The sequence below is a fragment of the Artemia franciscana genome, chromosome 7 (genome assembly GCF_032884065.1).
Source record: "Artemia franciscana chromosome 7, ASM3288406v1, whole genome shotgun sequence".
In the NCBI taxonomy this organism is placed as follows: Eukaryota; Metazoa; Arthropoda; class Branchiopoda; order Anostraca; family Artemiidae; genus Artemia; species Artemia franciscana.
The window spans coordinates 49588997-49604482 of record NC_088869.1 but is presented as its reverse complement, the minus strand read 5'-3'; the positions used below and the strand labels follow the sequence as shown (position 1 = coordinate 49604482).

General features: G+C 36.3%; 1 protein-coding gene across 1 annotated transcript in view; it reads left to right on the top strand.

The window, feature by feature from the left end:
* The window catches only part of LOC136029413 (disheveled-associated activator of morphogenesis 1-like), a gene marked incomplete in the record, with an annotated part of 127561 nt that overhangs the window by 108122 nt on the left and 3953 nt on the right, over nucleotides 1-15486 (top strand). The window contains 3 exon segments of the mRNA XM_065707780.1: nucleotides 1336-1618; nucleotides 10743-11005; nucleotides 12822-13486. Of these exon segments, the coding sequence (XP_065563852.1) occupies nucleotides 1336-1618; nucleotides 10743-11005; nucleotides 12822-13486 (1211 nt within the window).

Below are 15486 nucleotides of genomic sequence, written 5' to 3'. Positions count from 1 at the left end.
TTACAAAATAGGGGAGCCTATAATTCGTTTCATTATAGGCTAGTCATCAAAGCAAATACATCCATCGCACCTTGATGAAACTAATTTAATAGCTGCCAAGACTTACATTTGAAATATGTTTTTTTTTTATTTAAGAAGAAATTTGCTTTGAAAATTTCACTGTATTTTTTTTTTCTATGGCCACTTCAGCCAAGGCAATTAAAAGAGCTTTACAATAAATAAAAAGAGTTTTAGAAAATAGTGGAGAAAACCGAAAGTTGAGTTTTTTGTATTTTTTTTTTTACTTTATTTACTAGAGAAACGCTAGGTTTCTTTTTCTGGGACCGCTTCCGCTGCGGTAATTTAAAAAAATATTATATTTTAACACCGTAATCGAGCGATTTAATTTTTACAACAAAACCCTTAAGCCTTGTACCGTAAGATTTTTTAAAGCACTAAAATATCACAGAATCATTTTTTTTAAATTCAACTGCTTGTGCTAGCAACAAAAGAAACCAAACATATTTTGGAAATACGAATCATTTTATTGCCCGAGATAGCAAATATTCACCACTATAAGATAAGTTTCGAAGAATGAGCAAATGGTCCAGCTTAATTCCTCAAAGGTGATATAAAAAACCTGATAAATATTTTGTCCCCACCCCTCAGTCGAATAGTCTTTCAACCCTTATGAATAACAGACGATTCATAGATCCTTCAGTTTTTGGACTTGGCATGCTTGTTATCATGTTTGTCTCATTGTCAGTTTTATTTATTTTTTTGAACTTGTGTAGCCATTTTCGTGGTTCTGAAGTTGTTCTAGAAAGATTTCACCTTTCTGCCTTAGACTATTTAGCTGTAAATCTAGTGAAACGACAATAAGAGAGACATGGACATGTACACCTGATTTTATATATACATTAGCTTAGTCGAAAGTTGCTGCGATCTTAGAAGAAAGGAGATTCAAGGAAAATATCCTCGACGAAAATTCCTCCCCGTGTATTAGTAACAATCGTATATTTAAATTTAATAGTATTTGAGACCTCCCCCGCAAAATACTCTCCATGCAGATTCCCTCCCCCGAGAAAAATTCAAACCTAGAAAACTTCCCCTTGCGTAGAATCTCCCCCCACCCTCCCCCAAGCGGAAATGAAAAATCACTCCTGTTCATAACTTCACTCCTCTTCATAGGGATACCAGAAATGAATTATTCCACGAAAATTGTGAAAGAAAAAAAATTTATAAATTTTGGACAATTTCTACCTAATTGGTGACAGAATTATTATAATTTTTCATTTTCTATGTGAAATATTGAATAAATATAAAATTTTCCATATAACAAAGCTTTTTTTGCAGGAGGACATTGAAAACACATTGTCCCGCGTCAAGGAAAAGTTGGAGAGAGAGACCAGAGGTCATTTAGAGTTTAAACAGAAAGCCGGAGAACTTGAATATAGATTAAATGAAATAAATGAGCAATTAGGAACAGAGAGAAATCGGGTCCAGCGACTTGAACATATCATTTCAACAGGAAATATATCTGATGATGCTAAGTCAGTACTGCCATCGCCTACAGGAACTTTGCTGCCATCTATTATGCCTAGCTCTATCAGACCACCACCTCCACCACATTTCTTCGGTAAGTACCCTATTTTGCAAAAAATTAGACCTTTTTAAATATTTACTTTATAAATGATTCCTTTTTTAATGACGCATCTTTAATGATAAAAATGGTCTTCAATAAGCAAGTTGGAGTTGACAATCTTAATGCCATAAGCGATGTCAAACATTCAAGTCGAATGACGTTCATTATTAGCCCACTTTCGATCAGATCAATATCAAAATCAGTTCATTGCTTGACAACCAGCATAAAGCCATAAACGACGTAAAACCTTCAAGCTGACTGACAATACTTGTTAGCTCACTCACAGACGAATATCCTGAGAAAAACTGAAGTTGTTCTTTTCAATTGGCGAAATCCCTCCACTTCTTTCCTGAATCTTGACGGCTCTCTTATCAAACCCGCAGACCATCCTGGGCCTTCCAATTGGCCCATCTGTCGCCACACACGCCGTTTTCTGATATCTTACGTTGAGCTTAAAATTGGTATTTCTTAAGCTGCAATCGTAAAAAAGCAAAATAAGCTTCAATCGTTAGCTTCTAGCACCCATCTACAGTGCCGCAGCTTTTACACATCTGCTTTACATTTCTCTCTTCTGGATTTTTTATAGTTACAGACTACGATCAATCTTCTTCATATTTGCTAAGTATCTTTTACATTTGCCTCCTTGGACAAGATTAAACAAAAAAACAAGTTTTTTTTAACTGAAAGTAAGGAGCGACATTAAAACTTAAAACGAACAGAAATTACTCCGTATATGAAAGGGGCTGTTCCTTCTCAATGCCCCGCTCTTCACGCTAAGTTTGACTCTTTCTCTCAAATCTACTTTTTAAAACAGTGAAAAACTTTAGCGTAAAGAGCGGAGCGTTGAGAAGGAACAACCCGTTTCATATACGGAGTAATTTCTGTTCGTTTTAAGTTTTAATGTCGCTCCTAACTTTCAGTTAAAAAAAACTTGTTTTTCTTATTTAATTTCTGAACGTTTTTGAATAAATGTATATTTTGATTTTGCTCTCCCCACATGAATACTTAAAACAAATTTGCAATTATTTTTTTTTGGCTAAATGGCTTTTCTTAGTTTTGATCGGACGATTTTGAGAAAAAAGAGGTGAGGAAGAAGGTCTAATTGCCCTTCAATCTTTTGGTTACTTGAAAAGGCAACTAAAACTTTTCATTTTTTACGAACATTTTTATTAGTAAAAACTATACACAACTTACGAATTAACTTATGTAAATAACTTCTATATTCATATGTTTTTATTGCGTAAATGTATTCCCCTCATCAACATTGTATTGTATCGGATTAACGACGCTTCTTGACTACTAAGGTCCCTGCGTCGGCCCTGCGATGCATTACTGCAGCATGATTCGATCTCTGGGTCCCGTATTACCAAGCTAAGGTCAAACCCACTGCGCCACCACAGGACAGAAAAAACTAACAAACTACTACAGAGCGACTTGAACTTGAGTCTTCTTTGACAGGAGGAGAGTCTTATCACAAACACCAAAAACAAGAAGAACAATAGGGAATTTTTAAGACAGTGGGAAACAAATTAGAATGAATATTTCGGTCCTGTGTCCAAGGGCCATCCTAAGCAATACAACTAAGAAAAAACAACTTACAAGAGGATAAAATCAATAAAACTAAAATGAACAGTTATTCAAAACAATCCCAGCATCTTTACCTCAGCGAAGGTCAACCAGGACTGATAAATAAATTGTTATGAAACGAGGCAATTCATTGAAATGAAAGAAAATGATATAAAACAGGTTTTTAATGCCAGCCTAGCTTTTTTCGCTCTGATCTTATAGGTATATTTGTGACAGGTTCTGTGTTAATATCTATTGGTTTTTTTATAATATTTCGTAAGGTCATTTTTAATTAAGTTTGTGTATAAAGCATTCAGTGAATATCCTCCTAATTCCCTGTTTAAGGAAATATTATTATTAATCTCAAGTCTGATTTCAATTGCTTCTCGAACTACTTGCTTTATGCCTAGATCATTGCTAATAATGGGAGATTCTTCAAAAAGTATTTTGTGGCTAGGATTTTCAAAAACATGGCTGCTCAAAGCAGAATCAAAAGAAACAGAAGTAATATTAGAATTCAGAGCTTTGGTGATATCATCTTTATGTTGTTGTAAGCGTTTCTCGAAATTCCGGTGGGTTCTCCCTACATAGAATTTGCCAAAGTCGCATGGTATTTGATAGACACCTCTTTGGCGAGTAGCTGGAGTCTTATCTTTACCAGAATTTAGGAGATTTATGATTTTCAGATTATTGGTAAATACAACATACAGATTATTTTGTGTGCATACTTTTTTAAGATTCCTAGTGATTTTTGGGATATATGGGAGGTAAATTATGTTTTGGGGCTTATCGGGATTTTCACATGGTAAATTATCGTTGATTTTATGGGAGTGTCTTTTCACTCTACGGTTAATTGTATTATTAATAAATAAAAGAGGATACCCATTTCCAAAAAGTATGTCCCTGATTAAAGTCTAGTTCAGCTGTGATGTAGAAATTAGAACAAATGTTCAGGGCACGATCTACGAGACATATTACGACACCTCTTTTAACTCGTGGGGGGTGGTTTGATTCAAAATGTAAACATCTATTGTTTTCTGTTGGTCTTCTGTAAATAGTAAATATTGTTTTGTGTTGGTTTTCTGTAAATAGTAAAATTGAGTTCATATAAGTTACGAATAATTAGAACATCTAGGAATGAGATTTATTTGCAATTTCAACTTCTAAGGTAAACTGTAAATTGCTATCATATATATTAAGGTGATCTAAAAAACCCCTAAGTTCATTTTCCCCATAGTTCCAAAGTGAAATTACGTCATCCATGTAACGTCCCCAATAGATATGTTTCAAAAAATATGAATTTAATGCCCAATTTTCAATATGCTCTACATAAATATTCGCCAGTAACCCGGAAAGAGGCGCACCCATGCGTAAGCCATGTATTTGTTGGTAGAAAGAATTACGGAATTGGAAATACATTGAATACTTGTTACAAAGTTTAACCAAGGTCATTAAAACGTCGCAATCTAATCCTGTTTCTGAAACTTCTATTAAATCATAATTTTCATTTATTTTATATTCTAATAATTTCTCGGATTCTGCTACATTAATATTTGTATACATAGACACAACGTCAAAGCTACTGACAACTGTATTTTCTGAAATATTTATGTTTTTGAGTTTTTCAACTAAAGCGACCGAATTACATATATAAGAATTTTGAGAAAAAAGCAAAGATTTGAAGGCTGTATATAACCATTTACTAATATTGAAGGCGGGGGCTTTCATACAAGCTACGATGGGCCTTAGTAGAATGCCTTGCTTATGTAATTTTGGTAGACCATAAAATTTTTGACAAAAGCTGCCCCGGGGGAAAAAAAATATTAAATTTATTTATTAAATTATTAAAATCTGTAATAGCACATTGGATTGACCTCTGCTTGGTAATACAGGGAATGGTATTTGACCCTAGCTGCTGCAAGGCTGGGCGACAGGCTTGCTACCCGACCTTTAAAAAAAAAAGACCTGGCACCTGAGACATTGACAATAGCTCATATACTATGTGCCATCGAGGCTCTGGGTTTTCTTTATCCAGTCTTATTTATTTAAAGTGAAGTTTTTGCCTTAAGCCTCAGGGACGATCCAACTAAGCCTAAGTCTTTTATAGTCTTACTTTCTTTTGTAATTTCTTTCATTGGCTTTAAATCTCTTTACTATCTCTGTGCCGTCTTCGAGTTTGATTTTATATCCGTAGTTGCTGTATTCTTCCGATGAATTCCGAAAAGTCCAGCCCCGTAGATTTTACAGTGTTTTTTTCTGATATCTTACTTCTTTCTTTGCTCTCAAGATCTACTGTGGTTTCTTTATCTTTATGGTTACGAGTCGATTCTGAAGAGGATTGTTTCTGCTCCACTAACGCTGAAGGCACAGCAGTACTTCGACTGATTTGCCCAAACATGCTACGGATGCTCATCAGACCCTGGGTTATTCTTGACTTAGGGGTTTTAACAAGTTCTTTTCTGCTGACATATCCCTCACCCATGTTGCGATTTTGGTCTTCTTTTCGAGGGGAGTTTTCATACATTTTCACATTTTTGTTGACTTCCATAGTTTTCGATACTTGTATTTTCCCTTTTTTGTTGACTTCTATAGCTTTAAAAAATAAACTGGTGTGCATATTTCTCTGTGTGATTCTTATGGGTCTTTGAGATTTTGAAATGGTTATTACTATACTTTATTTTGAATGTAATTATTTCAAAACAGATTTTTGTGCTATTTGAAATTTAACTATTTTACAGTTCTTAATAATCATTACCAGAGGTTTGCAGAAATGCCCTTAGCCTGGATGCAGATTACGTCATTTCGTGTAGTTCAACATCCCCCTCTACATGCTCTAGAATTTTCAAATTAATACCCTTAGCTGTTCTTGAGATATTGTAGATGCGTCCTTTTGACAACCTTAATGTGCATAATGTCATTCAAATTTGTTCAAATGGCCTAAGAGATTGAACATAAAGTTTTATTTTAATATCTTAGTACAACTTGACTTGACTTACTTTGACTTATCGCTGTTGCTCAGCAGGGTCACCAGCGTAGAGGGAACTGGTTTATAACACCGTCAGTTGGTTGGTTTGACCAGGCGTTGGTTTATTACATCAGCCCTCTAGTGCGTGGTCTTCCTCGAAGGCGTTTCCAGCCATTTTCCGAGGGATTGAAATCCGAAATGATCCTTGCGGGGGTACTTAGCGGGAGACGGAGTAGGCGGCCGTACCACCTTAAAGAGCGGGTTTCTACTTGGGTAGAAAGGTTCGCCAGCTTGAAGGTCTTCAGGATCTCAGTATTGCGGATCTTGTCATACCATTTGAAGCCTTCGATTCGACGCAGGTGTCTAGCCTGAACAGCATCGACCCTTCTTAGCTGTGTCTGGGTTATCGGCCATTTTTCAGATGAGTACAGTATGATGCTTGAGACTGTGGCGTTGTAAAGTCGGACTTTGGTATGGCAGCTAATTTGCGGTTTGTGAAAGACTACTCTCAGGAGCTGTCCGAACACAGAGCTTGCCTTAGCTGATCTGGCTGAGATTTCGGCGTCAAGTGTGCCACTTGAGGATATAATTGATCCGAGATATGTAAAATGCCTTACCACATCGACAGCTTGGCCGCTAATCTCAACAGTTGAGAATGGTGCTGATGCGGTCTTTTCTATAAGCATAATCCTTGTTTTCTTCCAGTTGATTTGCAGCCCAACTGTAGAGGCTGTGGAGGAGAGTGTCTCGAGCGCAGACTTAAGCTGGTCGAGATTGTCACTAAGGACAGCTACATCGTCCGCGAAGGCAACATCAGACAGAGTCCTCCCGGCATAACTGATGCCGAAAGGGTGGGCATGTTGCGTCCCGTTCAGGATGTGGTCGATGACGCAGTTAAATAGCTCTGGTGCAGCAGCGCATCCTTGCCGTACTCCATTTTGTATGGGGAACGAAGAAGAAAGCTTCCCGTTAACCAGGACGGTGCTTTCTGTGTTGCTGTAATGCTCTTTGAATAGGTTGACTATCTTTGTAGGTAGGCCCGCAGCTTTCAGGATTAGCTAAAGGGACGGTCTGTCAACAGTGTCAAAGGCAGAACGAAAGTCAATGAAAATATGTAGGCTTTTTTGTTGAATTCCACTGTCTTCTCAACGATCTGTCTAACCGTGTGAATCTGCTCAGTTGTCGATCTTCCTGGCATGAATCCGGCTTGTTGGGGGCGGCACAAAGCATGTAGGAGACTTGTTGCTCGTTTCAGCAGTATCATCGCAAACAGCTTTCCAGGAACATACAGTAGGGTAATACCGCGGTCGTTGCTGCAGTCCATCTTGCTGCCCTTGCGCTTAAACACTGGCACAAGGATTCCTTTCTTCCAATCTAATGGTTTAATTTCAGTTCGCCAGATTATGTTAAACACCATCTGTAGCCAGAGTATCATTGCAGGGCCGCCTGTTGTGAGTAGCCCAGACGCGATGCCACAAGTGCCGGCTGCTTTATTGTTCTTAAGTTTCTTTACGGCTGATCTGATCTCCTCAGGAGAAAATTCGTCACCGTCGGGGGCAGTGGCAGCTTCTGCAGCAGCAGCACCAAGCCCTGGGTCAATGCAATCGGGTGGATCTGAGTTGAGCAGTATGTCGAAGTGTTTCTTCATTAGACCAAGACATTAGGACTGATCGTATATGGTTTCTCCATTCGCTGCTTTCAGGCTTGTGGACGCCATGGTGTGTAGGCCAGTCAGCTCACGCAAGATCTTGAATGTGGCACCTATGTCTTTCTTTTAGGCTGCTTGCTCGAGCTTAGCGGATTTGCCTTCAATGAAGTCTTTCTTGTCCTTGTGAAGCATAGAGTTGCGCTGTTTGTTGAGCTGTCTGTAGAGTGTCATATCTCCTCGTAGTCTTGCTCACCGTCTCTGCTCGATCACTTCGAACGTCCGGTTGCTAATCCACTCTTTCGTTTTTCGCTGCTTCAAGCCCACAACTTCATCTGCAGTGAGAACATTAACCTTGAAAGAGTTCCACGCTGACTCGCTTTCTGAACACTGCTGGAGGGCCTCAAAGCGGTTAGAGACCTCAACGATATACCGCTCACGGACCGAGGGATCTTGCTTCAGTTGAGAGGTCTATCTATCTTCTTGGAGGAAGAGGAGTTATTCTTGTTGGCCCTCAGCCAGAGTTTGATCCTTGCAGAAGCAAGACGATGATCAGTATTGCCGAGCTCGGCACCTCTGTATGAGCGGCAATTCTGGACAGACGAAAGCCAGCGTCGTCGTACAATGATGTAGTCAAGCATCTTTTTTGTTTTTCCGTCATTGCTGTACCAGGTGTGCATCGCAATCTCTTTTCTCTCTTCTCAGTATTTGTGACTGATAGGGCGTGGGTGATGCAGCAATTGATCAGCCGCTCACCATTATCATTCAGAGCATCAACCGTTACAGGTCCAACAGCCGCATCATACAGGCCAGAGCTGTTAGCGACACAGGCGTTAAAATCTCCTAGGACTATGAGGTAGTCGTGCGGTGGCGCGGAGGAGAGCTCAGAGTACAGCAACGCATAGAAGTCGTCCTTATCATCATCTTCGGCCTCGTTTGTTGGTGCATACAAAAGTAAGAACAGTTATCTTCCCGTGCTTGCCATCAATTCTCGCTCTCAGTAGACGTGATGAGATAGGCGTGAATGGCAATAGGACTTTCCGGGTGAAGCTCTTGAGAACAAGACCAACTCCTCCTCTTCTTTGGGTTCCGCTAGACCAAAGCAGTGTCCGTCCTTCTCCGATATGTTCTTCACTGCTTCCCGTAAGGTGCGTTTCTGTTGTTCCTGCGATCGCACCTTTCTATCTTTTTAGTTCTTTTGCTAAAAGAAGCTTAGAGCCAGGCTGGTTCAGCGTCAGGACATTCCAGGTGGCAACATTAATGCCACCTTGGTCAGCGATATTCAAAGGGGTACGTCCATGGACAGGCCTGGATCCATTTGGGAAAGTAGGTGGGGCATCCGAGGATATATTTCCAGTTCCATTCGTAGTAATGAATTTCAAGAGGAGGGCTGCTAACCCAACCGTCCCTAGATGCATTTAGTTCTCCGGTGGCTAGTCGGATATCCAGAGGTACGTGAAGTCAGCTCTACACGCGCCAAGAATGCATGAGAGCAGATACTTAATGCTACAACTTAATGCTGTTTTTATTTCATAAAATATGCACTTTTTTGTATCTTTTACATATTATTAGCTGTATGACATCTTTATATTATGATAAATTTTTAACAAAATTAGTTGTTCGCTCTTAAATAGCAATATCATCTTTCATTAGTATATTCCTTTATAAAAAAAACAAAAGCCTTTTCCTTCGTGTAGATATATCATGGTTACAAAAATCCATGCAACCTAGTAAGGAACGAAGTTCAGCCCATAGTAACCGAAAATTTTAAAACGCTATTTGAAAAAATACTGTTAAGAGAGAAAAAATAGTCAACCTCAATGGATATAGAATTGCAGCAAAGAAGTTCCTCCAGGCTATTCGACGTATCTATAGAATAAGACAAAAAAAAAATACTGTTAGAGACAGTGATAACTTTTCCGAAAGTTTTCCGAAAAACCTAGACGTATAGCTAGAAATCATGTAGCGCATATATGATAAAAATGACAAGATCCATAAATGTATCTGCATTCCCACAAGCAATGTTCAAAAGTGGCACTAGCCAATAGCCAACATAATTCAGGCTCTTCAATATGTGCCAGACAATTTCCTACAACATGCCCTGAAATGAAGGCTTTCATATTCATTCTAGAAGAGCTCAAGCTCACCAAGTTACTTATAAACTCTTATTGCATATTTTTTTACAATCAAATTTAAGAAAATATCCAATAAGGACCATCTTCTTCTATACCCCCCCCCCAGCCTAAAAAAAATCAACAACACTAGACAGATATGAAAATCTTCCCTTGCTTCGGATAAATTATTCTCTAATAAAATTTATTTAAACAGTACGTATCGTGTAATCTTCCCGCTAAAGAAGCCATTTAAGGGTTAGGGCTATATTTTTATGAGTAATACCTGTTTGTTTAGGAGTCGACTGGAAGAGTTTGAAAAATATTATAAAAATATCACTAGATTATGAAGCAAGTTCCTAGCCAACTTCTTTTACCAAGTCTTGCAGTCCGATGGTAATCTTTTTTAGAATTTTCTCTAGGGAATTTGTTTTTCCGAGTGTGCTAATAATAATTTATTTCAAACAAGGTACAAAAAAACAAATAAATAAGAAAGCAAAATAACAAAAAGAAAAAATAAACACTTCAAACAAAGAAACTTAGATAGAAACGAAGAAAAAATTACATCAAACGAGGAAGGGCACTGTGGACGGGCAGATACTTGTAGGTACCATAAAGAAGTTTGTCATGGTATCCTTTTATTTCCTTTTCTCCAGGAACATAAAAAAACACAATAGAAACGAAAAACTACCATTTTTGTATATTTCCTTACAAATGAAGCGACCAATATTTGTTTGTATAACAACAAGTCAATTCGTACAGATATAGTTAAGTTTATAACTTTAAAGAAGCTGATGAACTATTAAAAATCTGATGTAAGATCCTTTACAGGAAATCTTCCTCCACCACCATTGGGTATCCCACCGCCATTACCTGGAGGACCAGGAATGCAGCTGATGCCAGTGAAATCAGTGATCAAGAAAGAAATTCCACCGTCCTCTGCGCCACTCAAATCATTCAATTGGACCAAATTACCTGACCATAAACTAAGTGGAACCGTGTGGGCAGAGTTGGATGAGCAGAAGCTTTATAAAGTTTTAGACTTGAAAGACTTCGATAAAATGTTTTCTGCATATCAGAAAAATGGAATGAACGTAAGTAAAAAGTTAACAAAAAAATTACCAAAATGGATGTTATTTGTTTTTTCCGTTTGGTCCTACCTTCAAGATTATATTTGGTCCAAGCTTACAATATTTAACATTTTTAAATGTGTTATTTTTATTTTTATTAAGTGCTTGGGTAAGAAAAATATTTTTAATCAAATTTTTGTAGATTTATTCCGATGAAAAAAATGTCTACATAATATTCGGTTTAAAGTATTTTTCTATAATTTTGACAAGTGAAAATTACATCATTTGCTTATGCCAGCTTTGCCTCTCTCAGACTACCTGTCTTGGCTTTGTCTCCAATTGGCCAATGACTTGATGACAACTCAATTTTAATTCAATTGAAATCCTATGTTTTAATTAAATTAAAATCCCTGAGATTTCTTTTGTGGACATAAGACGTGAATGATTATCATACGGGCTTGTCGCTTTCAATTCCATTTCATATTCTTTTTTCAAGTTGGACTTAATCAGTTTTACTTCTGAAAGACTCGGTTCTTGTTATTCTAAAAAATGAATGTTCCAAATATTGCAGACAAAATTTGTATTCTGGTAAATGGTATTGCATAGCTGATTTTCTTTTTACAAAAAAAAATAATTACTAAAAAGTTCAATCTTCACGAATCTCAGGCCAGATATTGAAAATATTTGAAGATGTAATAATACTGTAAAAATTTTACCTACCAAATAGGCGAAACTACTATATTTAGTTCTGCCCTATCAATAACGTGATTGGCCATATAAAATAAAGTCATTATCACTACTAAAAGGTATTTTGAATCTGATTTGACTAACAAATAATTGTATACGTACTAAATTATTCTAACATGTTACCTTACTTGTGGTTATGAGTTTCAGGTGCATCATCTTCCCAAAGAAAATTATTTTTATTTTATTTTTATAGCTATTTGGTTTAAAAACCAAAACCATCACTTTTTTCTAATTTATTTTATATTTAAAGGAAAACGACTAAGAAATCCTCGTAGTATTCGACTCTTTGTATGTCTTTTTGAGTGATAAGTCTAATTGTTCACAATAATACAAGAATACGAGTAAAGTTCACGAAAATCGTACAAATCTCTATGTATCAAATCTAAGGAGTTTAAGACAATGACTCTATTGTTTGCCTTTTAATTCATTTTCCTTTGTTCTCTTTTTCAAGGGCGTTCATGGCTCTTTTGAAGATTTATGTTTCGTCATCCTTGAAATTCATGTCACTAATTTTGATTGATTCTCGACACGCTAAACATATCCATTGAACAAAACCGAATGTTTTGTTTAATTGTGCCTTATATAAAGATTAGAAGAGATTACACATGGTGACACTAATGCGGGTTGTGCACCTTAGAACACCAACCATATTTGGAAAATACGATTTTTGAGTGTTTTCTTGAAAATGCCCTTTTTGGGGTAATTCCGTTGACAAAATTGAAACAAAATGACAATTTTGCCCTCCAAGATAAAGAAAAATACATTTTGCCCTCTCCCCTCCCGAAATTTGTGGGACTTAACACCGCTTATCACATTTTCCTTCTCTTTATTAATTTATAAGACAAGTATAGGATACAACGCCTCCCTCCTCTTCCTGATTAAAAGTCATTGCGAGCTAAAACACGAACACTGGTTCAATAATAAAACGAAAAAGCAAAATTAATAGTTCTTCTAAATTATTACTATCGCCAAAAATTTAAGAACCCTAGTTACCAATTAAAGCTAATTAAGAATGGCTACAACACCAATTAAAATGGAATTTGGGACAATGTACCATGATTAACCTTATAATTGATGTACTGTCTTTTTCAAGGGCATTGATGGTTCTGTTGAAGATTTATGTCTTGTCACTCGTACAAAATCTAAGTCACTAACTTTGATTGATTCTCGACGTGCGCAAAACTGTAACATCCTTTTAACCAAACTGAAAATGACAAATGAAGAAATAATCAGGGTGATATTAAGCATGGACTCTACAGATAAAATGCCTTTAGACATGGTTGAGCAGTTACTAAAATTCGTGCCCACTCCTGAAGAACGGGCACTTTTAGATGAGCATTCAGATGATTGTGAGTCACTCTCAAGAGCAGATCGTTTCCTTTATGATATATCTAGAGTCATACACTTTGAACAAAGGCTCTCAGCGTTATACTACAAGAAAAAGTTTCCAAATCAATTAAATGATTTGTGGCCCCGTGTTCTTGCAGTTTCAGAAGCTTCTAAAGAGGCTATTAGGAGCAAACGGTTTAAGAGGGTTTTGGAACTTATTTTGGCTATTGGAAATTACATGAACCGTGGTGCACGTGGCAATGCTGTTGGTTTTAAGTTGACAAGCTTGAACAAACTCGCGGATACTAAATCTGGAAGCAGCAAACAAACTCTATTACATTACATAATAGAAACTATAGAATCTAAGCTCAAAGACTTACTTAAGATTGAAGAAGATCTATCACACGTAAAAGACGCCGCAAAGGTCAAGTAAGTTTGTTTGTTTAAATAGTTTCTTTAAATAAGTTTGTTTGAATTATTTAAGTAGTTTCGAACATTTCTTACAAAAAAAAAGAAAAGAAAAAAAACCTACAGTAAATCAGTATGACTATTCCGATATACAAAGAAAATAAGTACGTATTTATTCATGTTAAAGTGTTAGGTGGGAATAAAAGACTAATTCTCAAATCCACAGCATGACTAACTTCTCTTTTTTAATGGTAAACTGTCCTATCGATAAACAAGAGCAAAAAATCTAAAATATTCTATTATTAAAATAGAATCAAGGGCTTACAATATAACCTGTTCTTTCAAAATAAGCTAGTTATATACACAAACCGAATTAAAGTAGGACCATGAAATTCTAATTTACAAATTCCGCAAAAACCCAAGTAAACAGCCAGGTCAAAATAATACTGCTAAACAGTCAGCAGTAAAAATACTGCTTAACAAAAGACCATCTTCAAGAACAAAACTGAATGATGCGTTAATGAACTAATATTAAAATTTTATTTTTTAGAAAATAGAACCGATAAAGTAAATTGGCACAATGAGTGTAGAAAAGCAACGAAACGTATTTATTTATATAAGAATTTTAAATCGAAGGTGTTTACGATTTCCATTTTTTTTTGCCAGGCTCTACCGGTTTCCTTTTCAATTTCTTTCATCACTTGTGTAATTTTTCTTTTACGCTGACTTAAATTTCTCAAGTTGGTAATTATAGATCTTTCGAATAAGAACTGGGTTTATTGTGACTTTTGATTGCACTTCGAAGTCAAGCCTTATCCATCTCAACATATTTACATCTGACAGCACAAAAAAAGGCACAAAAAGAAGAGAAAAGGGTTTCTTTAAATCCTCTCTCCTTTGTGACTTATTTCCACTGATTTTTTTGATCCTTGTTTTATTTTCCTTTCTTCAAGAGCTTCTAAAATATTGTTTGTCTAGACATAAATGTTTTGAATATTTTACTTATGCTTCTCTATTTTAGCAGATTGAGACAAATACTCATTTTTAGGTCTCAGTTAAAATTAAATGCATGTTTATAAAATCAAAAATACTGGGCTAAAATAAAAAAAAAATACCAACTAAAACTAAGCGTTGGAAGTTCTAATTTTGATTTTCAGTCCCTTTTTCCTAAATTTTTCTCCCCCTATGTCCTTTTTAGATGAAGTTTCCACAAGGTCAAGGTCACCCATCAATACAACTTCAAATTTTTCAGCACAAACTTTTCTAAGAACATCTTCTAATGTTTCCAGAAATTTAGTCGTAGATCCACTTGGAGAACGATATACTTAATCAATTATTACACTTTCCTTACCGTTGAATGGAATTTCTATAAAAGTGACTCAAATACCTTTTCATTATTTGTACCTAAATAATGTCTTAGTACTGCCTGAAAATTACTTTGGATGTAAAATCCGAGTACACCTTTTTGGCTCGTCTTGTGGTTAAGAAATAGCGACATATAACCTGGAATATCCAAGTCCCTGATTTTTCTCGTTCAAAAATGTTTCAGAGAGACCGATAATTGCTGGGAATTTCTACATAATAATTGAATATTGACATCTTCTAATGTTTCCAGAAATTTAGTCGTAGATCCACTTGGAGAACGATATACTTAATCAATTATTACACTTTCCTTACCGTTGAATGGAATTTCTATAAAAGTGACTCAAATACCTTTTCATTATTTGTACCTAAATAATGTCTTAGTACTGCCTGAAAATTACTTTGGATGTAAAATCCGAGTACACCTTTTTGGCTCGTCTTGTGGTTAAGAAATAGCGACATATAACCGGGAATATCCAAGTCCCTGATTTTTCTCGTTCAAAAATGTTTCAGAGAGACCGATAATTGCTGGGAATTTCTACATAATAATTGAATATTGTCAAACGAAGAATTTAGGCCCTGAACGTTAAGATGCTCAACCGGAAATAAAATCACCCCACCGAGGTTCGAAGTCCCAAAATCTCAGCTCCGCCAGAAAA